General features: G+C 40.2%; 1 protein-coding gene across 1 annotated transcript in view; it reads right to left on the reverse strand.

Moving 5' to 3' along the window:
• LOC134809653 (phosphoglucomutase-like protein 5) overlaps positions 1–11999 on the reverse strand; it is a 34104-nt gene extending 22105 nt beyond the window's left edge. Inside the window, exons 1-2 of the mRNA XM_063807472.1 lie at positions 11980–11999; positions 10600–11080 (exon numbers count right to left, since the gene is read on the reverse strand). Coding sequence (XP_063663542.1) covers positions 10600–11080; positions 11980–11999 — 501 coding nt within the window. The remainder of the gene's footprint in view (positions 1–10599; positions 11081–11979) is intronic.
• Between the last annotated feature and the right edge of the window lie 8215 nt (positions 12000–20214).

Here is a 20214-nt window from a genome sequence, read left to right on the forward strand (position 1 = left end):
TAAGTATGTGTATATCTATCTGTATAGATACGTATAAATATATATCCCCAAAACAAAAACTCATTCTCTTACTTATACATAGGTAGAATATAGGTGAATATACATATACATTTATAGGTAGAACAAAAAAACCCCTCAGCCTCTTTAGGGCCATGTGTTTTCTCTGAGTAATTGTCACAATTAATTAAAATACATGTGTATGCCTTTTTAGATAAATTCCATCAGACCAGTTTCTGTCTGGTTGGAAAATAATAACTGCCTATTTGCTAAGTGCCCCTGCCCCCATACTATGTTCCAGTGAACTAAAGACCTCTGGCAATCATAGATTTACAACTCAGCAAGATTAAACAATTTATTGTTATTTATGACATCCAAGCTGGATCTTCTGTATTATATTCCACATTAGCATCTATCACTTTACATTTGGGAGATCCTGTCCAAAAAATGATTATGCCTCCTAACCAAACATTCAGCAGGGCTGCAGGAACAGGCCCCCTGAACAAACATCCTGCCAAAGTACTTTAAAGCACCGTGAGCTCCCACAGCTGTGCATTTTCAGACGACTCAGCAGATTAGCGTGGAGTCTCTTAGCCTCTGCTTGGTCTGTTCCTTTCAGTGATCTCTCACATGGCCCAGTCCATTCGGTTTGAAAATCCTCATGAAATGAGCAGATTATGATCTGGCTTCAGTAGAGGGCCATGGGGTGGGCATGGAGGGGAGAGGGTTTGCTCTTAACACAGCCTGAGCCTCAGAAAGGTTTCAGATGGAAAAGCATGGCACTGACTCAGCTCATGCTTAACAGGAAATAATGCACAGACCACACCAAAAAAGCCCTTTATGTTGTGTGAAAGTCTATGCCGGAGCAGCTGCTGCCACCTCATGTACTGTGATAGAGTGTGCATGTGTGTGTTTGTGTGTGCATGAGTGTGAGTATGCACACAAATGTGTGCTGGGAGGGGGAGGAGATCACACCTTCCACAGTCGCCACCTCAGCCTTAGCTAGCAGCGTGGAGAATTGCCAAAAGTCAACAGGAAGCTGCACCAAAGCAACTGTGATCACCACATCAGCAGGCGCTTTCTGGTTAGTAAAGCTACTGGGACTGAAAAACACACACGATCTCGTCCTTCTTTTATTTTAATCAGAGCAAAATATTTTATAATAATTGTGTTATATGAATAAATAATTCATAATGCTGTAACCCATTATCACATTCAATCCTCCCAACAACCCTAGAAGATATGTAGACAAGTATTATTACTTTCCCTATTTTTATAAATGAGGAAATAAACCCCAGGAGGCTAGGCGACTTCCCCACGGTCATAGAAGTTGCAAACAGTAGTATCATGATTCAAATCCAAAGCTTCTCCTTTTGTCTTTATCATTTTAATTTTGAAGGTAATGCATATGCATGTATGATCTTTTAAATCCAGAGATGTATATGGAATAGATAGGAAAAGGGACTCTCCTTCCCCATTATACACCCCCTCCACCCAAGCTATATACACTGTTGACTAGAGTATGTCCTTTCAATCCTATTTTCTATGCCTACATTATATACAGAAAAGCAGGATTACGTTACACACAATATTCCAGTCATTGCTGTTTTTCACCAACAAGCTATCATTCACATCTTTTTCATACTACATATAAATTTATATCCTTTATTTTAGTGGTGTATATTGTGCAGTTGTGTCATAAATTATGTACCCGTTCTCTGTTGAACATATAGATTTTTTCTGAGTTTTTCCTTAGCAAAATGCTGCAGTGAGTACCCTTGTACACAGATGTTTGTACATTTGTTCTAGAAAAATCTACAGTAAAGATTCTTAGATTAAGAGATTCCCAGGTTATTAGAAAACTACTCTATTAATTTAGATATATACTTCCAAATTGCCTGACCAAAAAGTTATGTCAATTTAACTTCTATGAACAGTATACAAACATGACAATTTTACATCACCTACACCAACTCTGGGTAATTTCATCTTTTTTACAAGTTGATGGGTTGTTTTAATTTATATTTCTCTGGTTATTAATAAGGTTGGCCACCTGTTCATGTGTTATTATTGATGATATTTGTATTGAATTGTTTGAATTTTCTTGATTTCAAATAACTTTTTACATGTCATAGATATTAAATATTTGTTGTAAAACTCTCCTTCCAGTATTTTGTATGTGTTTGGTCAAGTAGAATAAACTCTCGTCCTCTGATTTCAGATTCCTTTCTCTTTCCATTAGAAATCCCTAAATGTAAAACTACATATTGATAGCTAAAAACCAGGATGTTTACTAGAGAAAAAGAATACAAAGGCAATAATTAAATATTATATTTATACAAAATACCTACTAGTACAAACTTAAAGAGAGAAAGTAAAAGTCAAATGTTTCTACGACTTCAGACTAAGAAAAAGAACTTTTGAGGTTGAATGTTCGTGAAATTTTTCTTTTCATACAACTACGGACATGACTTCAAAAGTTGATGTGACTAAAAATGTAAGATATGAAAGATATTTGAAGACTCAGAGAAGGTGGATTTTCATTTTAACAAGTCACATATATATTCTAGATATCCTCTTATTCGTAACTAAGAGAGTCAAATCAGATGAAAGAATCTAAAAATTTCCCTTTGACTGTGTTAAGTAGAAGTAGTAGAGGCATATTGGCCAAATCCTGAGTGTTTGCAAATTGACTCTTAAGGCTATAGGCTGGCACAGGTCATTGAAGCCCTAGCTTTTGATCTTTAATTTTAAAATCCCCAAACAATTTATACTAATTTTTCTTGTCCATTATTTCCAAATAATCTTGTTGAAAGGTTATTACAGTGCTTGCTCATGTTACTGTTGTCTAACAGAAGGGTATCCGGGGCCTTAAAACTGAGAGGGTTAGGATTAATGATTCCAATACCTATGCTTGGACATCTCCAAAAGTGGGTTCCAACTTCTTGTCCTCAAGTCTGTATAGAAACTAGCAAACTTCCAGAGTTCACAAAAGGCTCAAAGAGAACAGATGTTTTATAGAAAATTCTTAGAGCAAGTTTCACGCATAATGTTGCTGATGTGTGTCTGCCTTTTCAATAAACATCACTATGCTTTATCACAAGATTTAATAAAGCAGCTTAGTTAAAAATGCCATCTGGGTCTCTGGACACATTAAACAAAGCTTAAAATAACCACCCCAGCAACTGGGAGGACCCAGCTGTTCTCATAATCTGTCCCACTCCTTTTACTTCCCCATAAAAAGAGTGAATGAAGACCACAGACTAAAAGCATCCAGAAGGAACTGACACAAACAGGGAGATAGATGGAGCCAAGGGCTCCTGTAAGTTTGCTATTGCTCACATAATAGATTTGCTAATTCCACAACCTGTGGATGGTAATTAAGAACGGGAAGCAGAAAGAGGGAAGAGAGAATCATAGAAGGGCTCATTCAAGTTTTCTAATGTATCACAAACCTGTCCTCCCTAATGTCTGGATATAGCAGCCCATTCCATTCACCTATTCTGTAGTGAACTCCAATAGAAAATACAAAGCCATCACCACCCAGTTCTTTCTCCCTTCTAGAGATGAGCTATTAGCCACCCAATCCCAGATTCTCAGATCCATTCCAGGAAAGAAGCCCTAGGTATTGAAGCACAGCTTTCCCTCCCTCCCTTCTTTCTTCCACCCCAAGATTTGTTCCCCAGATAGTTCTAGTAAATGCAAAACCAAGTATATTCTCATTCTTTAGAGCAACCAGCTTTTCATGGCCAACTGGAATCAAATACAACCTGCACAAACATCTATCTGGAGGACACTCCCAAGGCTCCTACTGAGCCAGCCTTCTGCATACCACTGCATTTCAGCTTCCTAGTTCACAAGACACTGAGACATTCTTGAATTCTGCAAGGTGCACTGTGTGTTAATATCTTGGCTGCTCATCATGTGGCCAATAAAGGGCATGACTAGTCAACAAATAAATTTTCTCTTGGCTAAAACTTGCAACAAAACTGTAAGCTGTTTACCAAGGGGCCCACTACAGGTTATATTCAATATATACAGTCAAATCATAACTATCTGAGATATATTCCGTTGACCATACACCTTTATATTTCAGTAAAAGGTCTTTACATTTCCCAGTGCTATCGATGTTACAAAGTGCTTTCATATGCAGTGCTTCATCTGATTTCCAGGATAATTAAATGATCCTGTCATACCTGATTTTTAGATGAGGAAACAAGTGGTTTCTGGGTATTTCAAGAGGCTAACGCATCTGCCCTCCAACTTGTATGTGAAAACCAAAAACAAAATTCCAAGGCCCCTCAACCATCTGAATGGACTTTGACTCTTTTGGTCAATATATGGCAGAGCTAGGAAAAGAAGGTGAGTCTTCCAGCTGCTGATACAGGGTTTTTTCTGCCATACTCCATTACCTCCAAGGCTAAAGTCAAAAGAGGGTGTGGTTATCACATGAAAAAATCTGGTTTGGATTTCCCAAATGTGTATGTAGTATTTGGTGATTTACCTTAATTTAACCTACAGTTCTTTTGGGTTGTAACAGTCTGACTCCATTTTTGAAAACAAAACAAAATCGATTTTAAATGCTGAATTATAGATCTTTGCTGTCCAGTATGGTAGCTACTAACCACTTACGGTTATTTGCATTTCTATTTTAAATAATTAAAATTAAGTAAAATGCAAAATTCAGTTCTTCAGTTGCTCTAGCCACATTTCAAGTGTTACAGTAGTCACATATGGCTAGTGGCTGGGACAATGCAGATTATAGAACAGTTCCATCATCAAAGAAACTTCTATTGAACAGTGCTATTATATAATGTCATCTCCAGAGAAAGAAGACTTTAGAAAAAGTCAGAAACGGCCGGGTGCAGTGGCTCACACGTGTAATCCCAGCACTTTGGGAGGCCAAGGCAGGCAGATCCCTTGAGGTCAGGAGTTCAAGACCAGCCTGGCCGACATGGTGAAACCCCATCTCTAGTAAAACTACAAAAAATTAGCTAGGCATGGTGGTGCATGCCTGTAACCCCAGCTACTCAGGAGGCTGAGTTGGGAGAATCACTGGAACCCAGGAGGCAGAAGTTGTAGTGAGCCAAGATTGTGCCACTGCACTCTAGCCTGGGTGACAGAGCAAGACTCCATCTCAAAAAAAAAAAAAAGAAAAAGAAAAAGTCAGAAACATCTTGAGGCAGGCATAGTGCTGTCATCTGTCCAATATTGAAGATGATTTAAGAATAAGAAAGAAGAAGAGAACAAAGAAGAGAAAAAGAAGTTGCCTTAGGTGTACCTACCCAGAAAAGGACAAAGGCATTCTTGTAGTCATTGTGTTGTATTTTAGCTCTTAAACTTTTTAAGAGATTAGAATAATTTGACACATAGAAGATCTAAACCACTGAAGAGGCTCTGAAGCAGATAAAAGTAGAAAGAAAATAAAAAACTAATTAGTTACAAACTAAGCTTAACCACAATTCGTTTAAACGATACTATTTACTCTTCACATGATTGGTTTTTCTTTTGCTTTATAGTATGACATAGTTTATATCTTTAAAGGGGAATTAAAATATTTCTGGGAATTTTTAAAAGTAAGTTCACACAGCCACATAAAAACTACAGAAACAGATAAAACCTATCTTCTCATTTATTCCCTAATCCATTCAAATTAAATATAAAAATCCAAGCAGCCACAGTGATATTCAAAAAAGCAAAAGTGAGACAAAACAAAATTCATTTGTCACCTGTGGAGGTAGTTAACTCACCTAATCTTCACTCCAAACACCAGCAATTTTTAAAAGACAGAAATAAACATGTTCTGCCTTTCCGGAAGGAACTATGTTTCAGGATAGCCAAATAACCCAGTTGTGAAGAAAATGGTCTGCTTATAGAAAAATGCCATCTAAAACATGTAGATAGAATTAGAGAATTAGAAATTCACCATTTTGAAACCCCTAATGAAATAATCAACTCAAGCAAGGATCATTAATAAATGCTAAAACAATCAAGTAACTATTGATACAGAATATAACTGAATATACACATGGTACAAAGTTCACGTCACAGACTACTGGCTTGACCCAAGGGGGAATATAGCAGAGGAGATAGGCAGTGATCACCCTAACCTTGCGATCATCTCACCATCACTAATGATGGGATGTGAATACACATTATTGCCTATGAAATAGTCTTTAAAAAAAGAAGTTGAACCTGAATCTAACTAAACCTTGCAATGGGCTGAACGTGTATGTCTTCTCAAAATTAATATGTTGACATCCTAACCCCAAAGGTGCTGGTATTAAAAGGTGGGGCCTTTAGGGGGTCATTAGATCATAAGGACAGAGGCTTCATGATTGGAATTAGTGCCCTTATAAAAGAGGCCCCAGAGAGCTAGCTAGTCTCTCCCACTATGTGAGGGCCCAGCAGGAAGGCCAATCTATGAACCAGAAAGTTGGTCCTAACCAGATATCAAAACCACATGCTCCTTGATCTTAAACTTGCTAGCCTCTAGAACTGTGAGAAATAAATTTCTGTTCTTTATAAGTCATCCAGTTTTTGGTATTTTGTTATAGCAGGCCTAAAAGCCTTTAGAACTAACTTCCAGTTAACCAGGAAAAAACAGAGTGAAAAGTTAAATGACACCATAAAAAGCAACCAGAAAATTCCAGAAGGGGAAATATTCTACAGGACAACTGACTAGTTTTTCAACAAGTCAATTTCACTAAATAAATACATAAACAAAGAGTATGGGTATTTTCCAGGTTAAAAAAGTCTTGAGCTAAATAATCAAATGCAATGTGTGTCCCTTGATTAGAAGAAACTAATTTGAACAAACCAGCCACAAAAGATATTTCAGGGAGACCAAGCTGGAAGGATCACTTGAGGCCAGGAGTTTGAGACCAGCCTGGGCAATGTAGTAAGACCTCCATCTCTACAAAAACAATAAATTAGCTGGGCATGGTGGTGTGCACCTCTAGTCCTAGCTACTCAGGAAGCTGAGGCAGGAAGATCACTTGAGCCCAGGAGTTTGAGGCTGCAATGAGCTATGATTGTTTCACTGCACTTCAGGCTGTGTGAAAGAGCAAGACTTTGTCTCAAAAAATAAAAGGACATTTCATAATAATTGAGGAAATCTGAATGTGGACTGGGTAATAAATGATATAAAAAAGCCATTTTTTATTTTGTTTGAAAAGATGATTTTGTAACTATACAGGAAAATGTTCTTATTTTTTTAGAAATCTGTACTAAAGAATTTAGGGGTAAAATATCATTTTCTTTAATATACTTTCAAACACAAGCAAAAAATAGTCATGACACAAATATAGCAAAATGTTTACAATCTATGTTCTATGCTTGCCTGTGAGTGCCATTAATCTCATCTCTCTGCTTTTCTGAATGTTTGAAAACTTCAAAGTTTTATAATAAATTTTTTTACATCCCATAATTTTATAATAATTTTTTTAAAGTTTGAAGCAAATCAACAACTATAGCTTCAAAAATATCCTGACCCACAATAAACATTGAACAGGGTATATTTCTCCCATTTCCTAAAAAAGTTGGCCCAGGAAGGAGTATGAGAGCTGCCATAGCTCTCCCAAGGCTCATTATTCTCCATCACTCCATGGGAAATCCCAAAATAAATTTTTTAAAAAGTTGTTTAAATTTATAATGTTTTTGATTCTATAATAATTTTATAATAAAATAATTGTAAAATGTTTTTGATTTTATATTTTTAATTTATAAAAATTTTATACATGTTTATGTTTGAAATGTCTATTTCAAATTTTATGAGATATTAAAATATAAGTAATATAGTTCATCATTTTAGAAATGCCATGGTTTTCTTCTCCAGCAATTACATAATCAAAGAGTAACTGTAGTTTTTCCTAGAACATTGCTTTGTAGGCGGGGCATGGTGGTTCATGACACTTTAGGAGGCCAAGGCAGGCAGATCTCTTGAGATCAGGAGTTTGAGACTAGACTGGGCAACACAGAGAAACCCTATGAGTAGTAAAAACACAAAAATCAGCTGTGTGTAGTGGCGTGCACCTATAGCCCCAGCTACTCAGGAGGCTGAGGTGGGAAGATCACCTGAATCTGGGGAGGTCAAGGCCACAGTGAGCCAAGACTGTACCATTGCACTCCAGCCTGGGCAACAAAGTGAGACCCTGTCTCAAAAAAAAATGAAATTTAATTGAAAAAAAGAAAATTGCTTTGTAAAATTAACTTTTTCAATCGAAACCAAGATTTTTCAGATATAGAGAATGCAGCCCACTGGTCAGATTTGTCAGTTCAAAGAGAATAAATTCTAGTTTCCTATTTTTCTAGCCTGCTTATGATTATCCAATAGAATATCAAAAAAGACCAAAGCCTTTGGGATCCATGTTCAGTATTCCTGAGTCTAACTCAGGATGCCAAATCAGGAGACAAGCACATTCTCATCAATTTTCAATCATTCGAGACCAATTTTGCTTATAATTATCCAGTTCTTTTAGACCACCTTTCTCCTGAAGCCAGCCTTATGTCTATTCACTTCACTTTAGCATAAGCCCCCAAGAAGGTGAACAAAATGAGGAAACGATTGGTTAAAGTTGGCGTTTGAAATTCTGAAACATGTCCACCATTCCCTTCACCCATGCCCGCCCCTCTTAGAAGTAGTACTTTCAGATTATTTAAGAGTCGATGCTTCTATGTGGATTTTGTCATCTGTCCTTTATAACAGCTAGTAGGTTTAATTTGACTCTATTTTAAGCATATATTGACCTATGCTAATTATCTGTTAAAATAAATTCCACTCTTAGAGTTAATAAAGTGTGTTTGTCATGGAAGACCCATTGAAGTAAGAAGCTGAGGAGCCCTTATGGTAAAGTGGGACAAGAAATAATAAGACATAATAATTTTCCCATGCAAATCAACAACCGTAGCTTCAAAAATATCTTGACCCACAACAAGTATTGGACAGGCCACGTTTCTCTCACTCCCTAAAAAATTGGCTCGGGAAGGAGTATGAGAGCTCCCATAGCTCTCCCAAGGCTCATTATTCTCCATCACTCCACAGGAACAGCCTGTCAGAGAAGAGTGAAAGACCATTTGTCAACCTCTCTTCAACTCCCTGATTCTAGCCAAACTTCATCAATCTCAAGTGAGGAGCCAGAGAGAAATCAAACCCCATATATCCAGCATCATTGTCTACTGGAGTCAAAAATCACAATTCCACTACCCACCCCAACACCACTGGCCCTGTTTCTCCCAATTGCTTTTTATTGTGTTTTTTAAAAAATCCTCTTTCCCCATCCCTGCAACACCGAGAAGGAGGAATTATAGTAGATAAATATGAAGCATGGAGATCCTTTAAAAATGTTTTTAATAATAAATGAGAAAATGAAAAGGAGAGGGTTGGGAAGGAAGGAGGGAATTCAAATGCCAGGGAATTGTTCAGTTTCGCTTTTAAAGATGTTAACACTCATTTATACATCTGCAAGACACTCCCCTTAAAGAAAAGTTCTATGAGTGTGGGTCTGGTTGCATGAATAAGGATAAAATTACTTTTTTAGACGATGTTTCCCACATATCATTCAGAGACCCCTGAAGTTAGGTATCCCTCTTGTAGATGTCCTCGAGATGATGCTGGACCTGGGAAAGAGGAAACTGGGATACGGGTCTATGCCAAAAGGTGCTTCTAGTTATAGGACAGAGAGGAAAGGGGCAGAGGGAGAAAAACCCGAAGTCTGAGAATCTGGATTGCAGAAGACTACCGAGGTCGTGGGAGAAGGGAGAGAAAACAAGGATGAAAAGCGAAAGGGGAAGAGGCATGAAATGTTGTCAAATGTCAAAAGGCATTTGGAGAGAAGTTGGGAATTGCATTAAGAAAACCACTGCAAATCTCATTTCAGACCATTTAGAGATATGCCCCCTGGGAACTGCGAGCTCAGGCTGTTTAGCATCAAACAAATGGATCCACTCCATCCCTACTCTAATTAAATAAATCATTCAATAATTCCACTGGGTTAAAGAACCAAAATATTAAAAACCTTCAGGGCCTACTCTTGCCAAATATGTCAGGGATCGTGTGTGTGTGTGTGTATGCGTGTGTTCTGAGACACCACTACTGTTAAATAGGCAGAGCTAAGACTTAGGGGACTGGCAGATTATTGCAAAAAGGGCACGGGGCAGAGGGACTCTGTTGTGAGCCTGGGAAAGAAGTTTGTGTGGGGACTGTGGGCAGTGAACGCGTTGGGAACAATGTGGAAAACTGGGAGCTGCCTTGGAATCTACAGGGCCAGGTAAGAGAATGTCCGAAAGAAAAATGAGCAGGTGCAGGATGTGCGCAGAGTCGGAGAAGAGTCCAGGGCGCCCGGAGTGGCTCCAGGAACGACGGACACCCCTCAAGGCTTTTGGGGGCGGTGGGTACTAATAGAACCCAGTGTCCGGGGTGCGCCGGGGAGGCTGCGAGCGCGGCGGGAGTGGGGCGCTGGAGGGTGAGGACGCAGGAGTGAGGAAGCAAAGCCGGGGCCGGGCAGGGGCCTCCCAGCTGGGCCCGGAGGCAGCAGGGGGACAAGGGCTAGGAGAGGGCATGGCGGCGGCGCGGCGGGAAGCGAGGGGCATCCGGACACTCACCCCGTTGGCCGCAGCCATCTGCACCACGATCTCGATGGCCGTCCTGCTAAAGTACCTGCCGTCGCTGCCCACCACCGTGGTGCAGCCCCGACGGTCGCGCAGGTCGATGGACGACAACACGCTCTGGATGAAGTTGGGCAGGTAGTTGCGCTGGCCCTCGAAGAGGCCGGTAGGTCGCCGCAGACCCCCGCCGCCGGCCGGCCGCCGGTCCTTGTAGGGCGCGGTGGGCACTGTCAGCACCGGGATGGGGCTCCCCTCCGTGGCGCCTCCTGGCCGGTCCTGCTGCGGCTCCCGGGGCCTGAGGGAATCTGCAGCCTGCCGGGGGCCTCCGCCAGCCTGGCCGCGCGCCGGGACTCCGCCTCGGGCCCGGGCCCCCTCTCCCGCAGGTCGGCGCCCTGCGCCCACCCGCCTGGGAACCGCCCGCCCCTCATATCCGCGCGGCCGCTCGCTGACTCCCTCGGCGGAGATTGCTTCTGCCTTCCTGTAAAGTTTTCTCCCGCCCACCTTCTCCGCTGCCAGACCGCCGGAGGTGCCCTCAGTTTCTCCCCAATTTGGACTCACTTTCGGGGTGTCCCAAAAGCCTGATTCCAGGGCCTGCTAGCCCGACCCCGGTGACGCCTGCACCCGCGCCTGGCCCCAGCCTTCACGCGCCCTCCGGGGCACACCCTCCGCCAGAAAACAGCCGGCGGGCGGCGAGACTTTGGGCAGAGTCCGGGTTCCTCTCTGGAGCCAGGCCCGTCTCCCTGTCTCCCTGGGAGTGCGCAGCCTACACGCACCAGTTTCTCTTTAGAACAAGCATGGGGAGGGATTTGGGAGGGGGCTGAAACCTTTTGCCATCAGCGAACAGCCTCAGCCAAAAATAACCCTGGAAAGGCGAGCTAAGAATGGTTATCTCCTTCCAGCGCTGAAATCGGAGGCTGGGCGCTGCGTGTGGGGTGTGTGTGTGTGTGTGTGTGTGTGTGTGTGTGTGTGTGTTTACCCTCCCACCCCGACCATTTGTTGAAGGGAATCACCACTGTCAGACTTCAATCCAACAGGACCCACTTGAGCCATCCACACTTTCCCCAGCCTCCTCCAAAACAGCACACTTTCCAGTATGGACAATTCTTTTTTTTTTTTTTTTCACTTGTTTGTTTGTTGTGGTGGTTGCAACAGCAGCAACACAGACGACACATATTTCCCTATTCTTCTCGCCCTTCTCACCCTCCCTACCCAGCTCCTGTCTTAGAAACAGGCTTGGCCTACACTGCATCTGTCCACACTGCCTGAACTCTTCCCTGAATTAATCGTTTTCAATAGGAGGGGGCTAAATCCCTTATTAATGCCCTACCAGGAGTGAATGAATAAAGCCAAGTTAAAGGGGAACTGGGTACCACATACTGTGCTAGGTTCCTTTGCATGTATCCTTTCATTCTGCTGGAGCTAAAGATGTTCTGCCTCCTCTCCAAAAAACGCACGCACACTCCAAAACCAGGAAATTCTCCATAGAAAATAGGAGTGAAGAGAGAAAAGACTAACAGGATAAACCCCAAAGCAGGAAGAAAGTTTTGTCTCCCATTTCGCTCAAGGAATTTTTGGACCCACCAAGGCTACTGTCCTGAAAGACCCTGCTGCTTCTCCTTCCCCAAATATTGTCCACTTCCTGAGAGTAAGGCTGACTTGCCGCAGGCTTATAAAGTGTTTGGTCACAGTAAGACAACTGTGAGTAATAACACACATTGTATACTGTTTTGCAATTGATAAAAGGCTTTGCATCTGTTTTTTCTTTGGAGGCTGAAGAAAAGAAGAATGGTATTCACGCAGTTCCCATTTTACAGATGAAAACAAGAGGACTTTTTCTGTGAAGTCAGGAAAGTGGTTACAATGGTACTTTCCGCCTGTCCGAATTATGTATTGCCCCTCCCCTTTCTATTAATAACATTGAAGTGTGATGGGACAACCACTGAAGCCGTCAGTTGAAACCTGCTGGGACTTTTTAGCCATTCTCTTCAACATAAAGAATGGGTGTTTTTGGAGGGGGTGAGAGGAATGGGGAAATGTTGTCAAAGAGTACAATGTTTTAGTTGAGACAGGAAGAATACATTTTGTTGAGATCTACAGCACAGCATGGTGACTGTAGTTAACAATGAAGTATTGTGTATTTCAAAATTGCTAAGACAATAAATTTCAAATGTTCTCACCACAAAAAAGATAGGTTTTGAGGTGATGAATCTATTAATTCTCTGGATTTAATTATTCCACATTGTATACATATATCATAACATCACATTATACCTCCGTAAATACATACAATTTTAATTTGTCAATTAACATTTTTTTAAAAGAATAGTGTGGCCAGTTGGGGAGGTAGTTTTTTTTTTTTTTTTTTTTCCTCTAGTCTCTACTCAGTCTCCAAGATCCCATTCCCCATAAAGTTCCTGTCACCCAGGTGGAGTGCAGTGGCACAATCATGGCTCACTGCACCCTCTCCCTCTTGGGCTCAAGCGATCCTCCCGCCTACAGGTACATGCCACCACGCCCAGCTAATTTTTGTAGTTTTTGTAGACATGGGGTTTCACCATGTTGCGTAGGCTGGTCTCGAACTCCTCAGCTCAATCAATCTGCCCACTTTAGCCTCCCACAGTGCTGGGATTCCAGGTGGGAGCCACCAAGCCCAACCCATAAAGTTCCTAACTTTTTATCTCCCTGGGAGTGCACAGCCTACACACACCAGTTTCTCTTTAGAACATACTTAAGAGTCTTGGCTTAGCATCCAACAGACAGAACTTTAACACTTCTACGGATCTGTGCACCTGTCTATGGTGTGGGGTTTTTAAGATCTCTTTCTAATGACACTTTATTTTGCAAAGCAGGACAGTTTCATTCCCAGAAGAGCTGGTATGGTAAATCCTTTGTTCCAGTAACGAAGACAATGATCCAAACCCTAAGCCTCAGAGAAGCCCAGAAACCCTCCAGGCCTCCATCTCTCTGCTCCTAGCACCTGCCTCTCTCTTGACATCAACATCATTCTCCCCTCTCACAGCCCAGCCCCTTCCACAGACCCAGGGATTAGGCACCAGCACCTCAGACTAGATTTTAGAGAATTACCATTCAAGAGGCAATCCTCTTCCCTTGGTTCCAATTTCAAGGTTCTCAAAGACTGGAACAGGGCTAGTTTGAGGCAATGTGCCCCATCGCATAGCCAGAAAGAACCTTACAGTGAAAAGGAGAACAATTCTTCCAAAGTAAGGGGGTGCTGATCCCCAGAGGGAGGACAGATGGGCAAACAAACAGTAACCGGGCCACCACATGCTTCACACTCACTGATCAAGGATTTCTAAAACCACTTTTCTTTTCTCTGAATTTATATAGGACTTTGTATCACTCATAAAGGAATGTCTTATAGGCTGATAACACCTTTCTATTCATGCTTATACTTAACATTTAGGCTAGGATAATTTCCTAACCTCAGTGTCCTCACTATAAGATGGGAATTATTATAATCCCTACCTCATAAATTGTTGGGAGGATTAAAATACTTAGTAAAGTGCCTGACTAATAGAAAGGCATTCAATAAATGTTAGCTATTCATGGTGTCATCATCATTATATTGACCATTATTACTAATCTCCTGTATTGCAAGAATTACAGTTTATATTTTTGTAGACCATCACTGTAGCTAAAGGGTCTTTGGGCCATAGGTGATATTCCATAAAGGTTGGTTAAATTGATCTGTGGTTTTTGACTATGGAAACTCAGAACTCCCTCAAAATGTACAAAACAGATTTACCTGCTAAATAAATCTCTTCAAAGCTGACCCCAGGTTTAATTGAATTAATTCCAATGAATTTGTCACAATGATGGAGAAAGGAAACTTAGAGGGCCCCACAGTGGTTTGCTGGTAAAATGAGAAGTTTGGATTAGATCAATGTTTCCCAAAATATTTTCCTCAGAATGTTAGTGCCCCTCGAATCCTGCACAAAGCAACAGTTTCATGACCAAGTAGCTTTTAAAACTCCTGTACACTCTACTCCCATTCTTCACAATGCACACTTTCATATTAAAAGTTCTGAGAGGTCCTCAACAGAAGACATCACTTAACTTTTTTTTTTTTTTTTTTTTTTTTAAGACAGATTCTCACTCTGTCACCCAGGCTGGAGTACAGTGGCCACCACTCCTGGCCTAAAAATTTTTTAACCTGGTGCTTCCCAATCTAAACTCACAGGGACCAGTTTTCTTAATGAAAGAGAATCAGACTAGCTTGTAACCATAGCTGGTGACACTCCCCTGCCCCATTCCTTGTATGTCCTCAGTGGACTAGGTCAGGAATAAATAAATTTTCCTGATTCTCAAGGGCTGGTCACTCCTTTGCACTGAGCTCAAAGCTTCTCTGTAGCATGGGTCACAATGAATGGTAGCCCTGATAGCCTAGAGTAGCCTTTCAGCCTTCTCTGAGCCTCTAAAGACTGAGGATCCTTGGCATGAAATGGAGCAACTGATATACCCTTGCTTCCCCTGGGGACTCTCTTGCTCTGAAAAAGGCATCAGCCATCATCTCCATCTAGAGAATATACTATCTGACTCAGCTTGACCAGCCTGTCCCAAAATGAGAATCTGGGTAAAATAAGCATTGAAACACTTCATTCCTTGTAGATTCACAAAACATATTAGCATATTAAAGACTATGAAGTTCTGCAGGAAAAAAAAACCTATTTAACTTTAATCCAACATTGCCAAGTTTTATTTGACCATGGAAGATTTTCCCAAAACACTTACAAACAGATCAAGGACATTAATCTTTCATGAAACACTAGATCCCCAGGGTCCTCTCCAGCTACATCATTCTGTGATTTTCTTTTTTATTTATGATGCATTAAAAGATTAATCTCTATCAGACTTCCATTTAGAAATTCACCAGAATGTGCAAAGGCAGCAGGTAAAATTGCTGAAGGGTATTATAAAAATACCCTCCAGTGACTTTTGAAACTTAAACTGAAATATTTATATAACTATATATTTCAGTTTGTATATTATATATATATGTATATACACACATACATATGTGTGTATATATATTGGTGTATGTATATCTATATCTATGTATATATGGCATTATATCCATTTTACAGATGCAGAAACTGAGCTTTAGAGGGGGTGAGCAATTGGTCCAAAGCCACACAGCACACAGGTAGTCATTTATAAAGGTAAAAACAAGAGTTGAAGCCTGAGGTGTAAGGACACAGAGACAAGTACACAAATGTTTACAAGTTACACATATGACACGTGCCTTTATCATGAATTTCTTGAACATTCATTTAGAGGCCTTACAATGAAGACATCAGAGTGGCAGCAAGTTCTGTTGGAATCAGGGGAGCGTGTTCTTCTATAATCCCCTGGCTAACAGGAAAGCACACAGATTTGGCCCATGGTAGTTATACACTCCCATTGAGTCAGGGGCCACTTCTATGCACACAGGAGGTGCTAAAAATATGCTGTTGACTCATTGCCTCTAAGAGCAGAAGAAATGCCAAAAGTATAGGACAAGAGGCAGAAAAGCACACGGAAAAATGTCGTAGGGCAGTCCTCTGAGGAAGTGTTAGATCCCTTTGAAATCTGTCCAAACACTTTCTTGTGCTGGGGAAAGTCAATTACATATTTCAAGCAACCCCACATGTCATACGAGTATCTTGTACGTGTTTGTGTACTCGTGTCTGTGAACTTACATCTCAGACTTCAACTTCTCGCTCCCCACCCTTATCAATGACTGCCTGCATGGCCTTGGGCAAGTTGCTTTCCCTCTTCAAAGCTCAGTTTCTGCATCTATAAAATGGACATAATGCTACCTACCTCATGGGGTTAGTGATCACATTTAAGGAGCTAATATGTGGAAATTGCTTACACAGTACCTATCACATAATAAGGGTTTAACAAGTGTTTGATGTAATTGTTTTGATTATTACTACTATTACTAAAATAATAATTACTACAATGATTCTTATTCTCTATATTAGTATTATCTTTGAAAATGGGCATGGATTATGTCTATGTAACACTTTTGGCACAATATCTAGCATTATATCACACACAAATTAGAGAATTCATGTTATTAAGGATGAAAAAATATTTTTACTGACCCTTAAATTCTTCGTAAGTAACTGCAAAAGAAGCCATTATCCCAACACATGAAATAAAAAAAAAATTCAGTTCCTCTGGAGTTTGTTTTTGGAGGTAGCCACAGGACACCTAAATTTTTTTTCTTTTCAGATAGACAGAGGGGCTCACTAGGTTGACCAGGCTGGTCTTGAACTCCTGGTCTCAAGCCATCCTCCCACCTCAGCCTCCCAAAGTGCTGGGATTACATGCATGAGCCACCACATCCAGCCTACCTAAAATATTGAATGCTGTTAATAAATCTCCTGAGGCCAGCATAAGAAGGTGATGGGCAAAACTAATGCAGGTATGTTTTTCTGGCTTTTTCATGTATTGGGCCAAACTTTGAAAAGCACTTACTATTAATGGCTAACTTGCAAAATTTGTGATTTATTAAAAGCAGATTTTAATTGTTTTACCTAAAAATAATAGGCCTCTGATCTGCCAAAGATGAAGATTTAATTTCTAGGTGTTCCCCACAACACCCAGAAACATCAGTGTAATCGATTATTAAACACTTTAGAACTATTCTCATCAAAGTTCTTTAATATATAATACAGCAAAAGAAAAGTTTCTTTTCTAAAGGCTTCTCTATACTTTTTTTAATAGTTGAATTTCATTTCTGAAGGCTCCTAAAAAGAATAGAATTTAGATCTTTATTAAAGAGGAAATATATTTTCCATGTTTAATTTAAATTACATTCCATCAGTCATTTGCAATCTTAGCCTACACGGAATTTTTTTTTTTTTTGGTAGTTTTTATGTTTGGGCTTTAGGAGGGGATTCCCAATAATCTCTATATAAATATTTCTAATCTCTATATAAATATTTTAACATTTCAATGTAAATTAGTTTTTTAAAGCTATTTTATCCATAAAAATAATGAATTTGCATGGCTGAGGGTGAAATAATGTGTTACCAGGACCCCTCAGTTTTGGGGGTTGTGAGTAGATCCCATCTTCATGTTCCTCCAGCCCAGCCCAAGCCTGGCTCAGGTCCTCCTCCCCCATTTGTCAGGAACCACCATCCCCAGGGATTCTATGTGCCCTGCCTGACCAGCGTTCTCCATCAGAGTTTACCAATCTTTTGTTCATTCCCTCAGAGCACAGCTAAGCAAGAGTACACTAATTTGAAAATTAACTCAAACAAATAGAGGAACAATATCACCAACACATTGCATTTTAACATAGGGTTTCCTGGACACACTGTTTCAACCCAAGAGTTGGGCTAATAGTAGGAGTTCCATCTGCTAAAATACAGCTGTCAGCTTCAGTGGGAAATTCATGAACGTCTTCGTAGTTTGTTTTTACGTTTCACTTGGCACTGTTTCTAAAATTTCCTCTGAAGCCAAAAAATAAGTTATTTCCCAGCACACTGGTCACTTTTCATTTATCATTGGATTGATTTTTGTAACTTGCAGTAGGAGCTGAAATCGACCAGGGGGTTCTTATCCAACAGACAGCAGCAAAACTCTTTGTGTATCTGCGTTCCTTTCAACAAGCGTGACTTCCTCAATGGCATCATTCGTGAGCGTAACACAGAGCTCAGCAATAACGTTTCTTCACTAACCCTACCAGGTATCCAACATAGGATGTTACTTCCTTTCACTGTTTTCCGACTCCTGGCAGATATTAATCATTGGGATTTGGGAACAAGGAAATAGAATTTCTGAGAATGCTTGGGAATTCCCAAATTCATATGATTTTCATAACACTCCACTTACAAGTTTTTGAAAAATAATAAATGACTATAATAACAAGCAAATAGTCGTTTTTTTCTGTAACAGGATTATATGAAAAGTTTTAGTAGTCTTCTGTTTTAAAGAGATATGATAACAAATGATGATTTCTTATTATTAGGAGCCAACATATTGTAACAAGATTATAAAATCCAATAGCATTAATAGAGAAAACATTAAAAAGAAATGAATATTATCACAAAATAAATGCTAAAGAAAAGTCCTTTAAAGATTGAAAGGTAACACCACAAATACTTAATGCTTTAGTCATTGTTTACATGACATTGTTAAACAAGGCATCAATCATCCCCTCCAATACCATTTAAATAACATAACATTCTGATCTCCTGGCAAGATGAATAGCACTAGAAAGAAGCAACTGTCAAAATTGCCAATTTAAGGGCATATTGTGTTTCTAAAACTTGGCATTTCTTAGAAAACCTCTCATAGGATTTGTAAAACATATACTATGCCTATGAACACATTAATATTTATTTGCAGAAATGGTTCACTGTTAGCAGCGGACAAGGCCATGAACACACACTTGTAACACAGCAGCAGATACAAGAAAGTCTGACTGAGGCTCCTTTACTGCTCCTGTCCTGTTCACCTTAACTTTCATCTCCACATGTCAGTGCTTCCTCATCTTGCTTGACTTGAAGTCAGTGCATTTCTTCAAGCCAGTAAGTTCTCTATACTGACTATTAAGCTGTAATTTTCACAGGAAAATTAGAACGTTCCTTCCCATTTTCCTAATTTCTCAACTGATTTTTCTCAGAATTCAGAATCCATAAATATTGAAATGCCAGGAGAGAATTTCCAAATGGAAATGCTGTTCCCTTCGTCCATTTTCAGAAGAAACCGTAGGATAGTGTTATCCTTCTCTTCTCCAATTTTTTTTTTTTCCTGCAAACTTATGGTTATCACCTCTTTAAGTGAGTAGCTCACAATTTTGCCTCCCCTGCAAATGGTCCCAAAACAGTGAAGTGGGTCCTCTTTAGCTGTGTCTTTAGTACATAATCCTGCATTTCTGACCATATGCAGGGAGTGTGACCCAGGGAAGGATCCCTGACTCAATGGGATTTCTCTTGCTGTCTCTAGAATTTGAACACCGGAACCCAGACGTACAGAGGCTGGGAGCCATCGTGATGTGCTATATTGATGACGGCAGCACTGGGTGGTTGGGGGCAGTTAATTGACAGCTACCTGTTGCTGACATCCCAGGAACTGCCTGAACCTCCTCTTTCCCAGTCATAAGATATCTAAGATTCTGCAGTATTCTTCATTAAATCCTAGCATGGTTTAAGCTAGCCAGAATTAGGTTCTGTTGCTTTCAATCAACAGAACCTTAGCTAATACATTGTTATTTCCTGGTCTTTGTTCCTTTAATTTTCCAGGAAAAGAAGGGAAAATGGCTTACTGGTTTTAAAAAGAGACAAGGGACAACATACCATTTATGCAAAATTTAGAAGCACTCAAAGGAAACTCTGGAAAGTTCCTGAGACATACATAGGTAGGATCAGCATAAAACTTGAACAGTGTATCTAGATCATGGTTGCCATGGTTGCCTTGACACAATGAACATCTGTATCAAGATCATATTTTCTTGGTGGGACAGAGAGAAGCACAAGGCGGGACTCACATTTACAGTAATCCTTGTTTTCCAGGGACCATACAACCCAGTTTGTCCAGAGCTGTTCATCTTTAGTTTGTTATCCCACCATAATTATAAATAGAACCTCCTTTTTC

This window comes from Pan troglodytes, chromosome 2, assembly GCF_028858775.2.
Source record: "Pan troglodytes isolate AG18354 chromosome 2, NHGRI_mPanTro3-v2.0_pri, whole genome shotgun sequence".
In the NCBI taxonomy this organism is placed as follows: Eukaryota; Metazoa; Chordata; class Mammalia; order Primates; family Hominidae; genus Pan; species Pan troglodytes.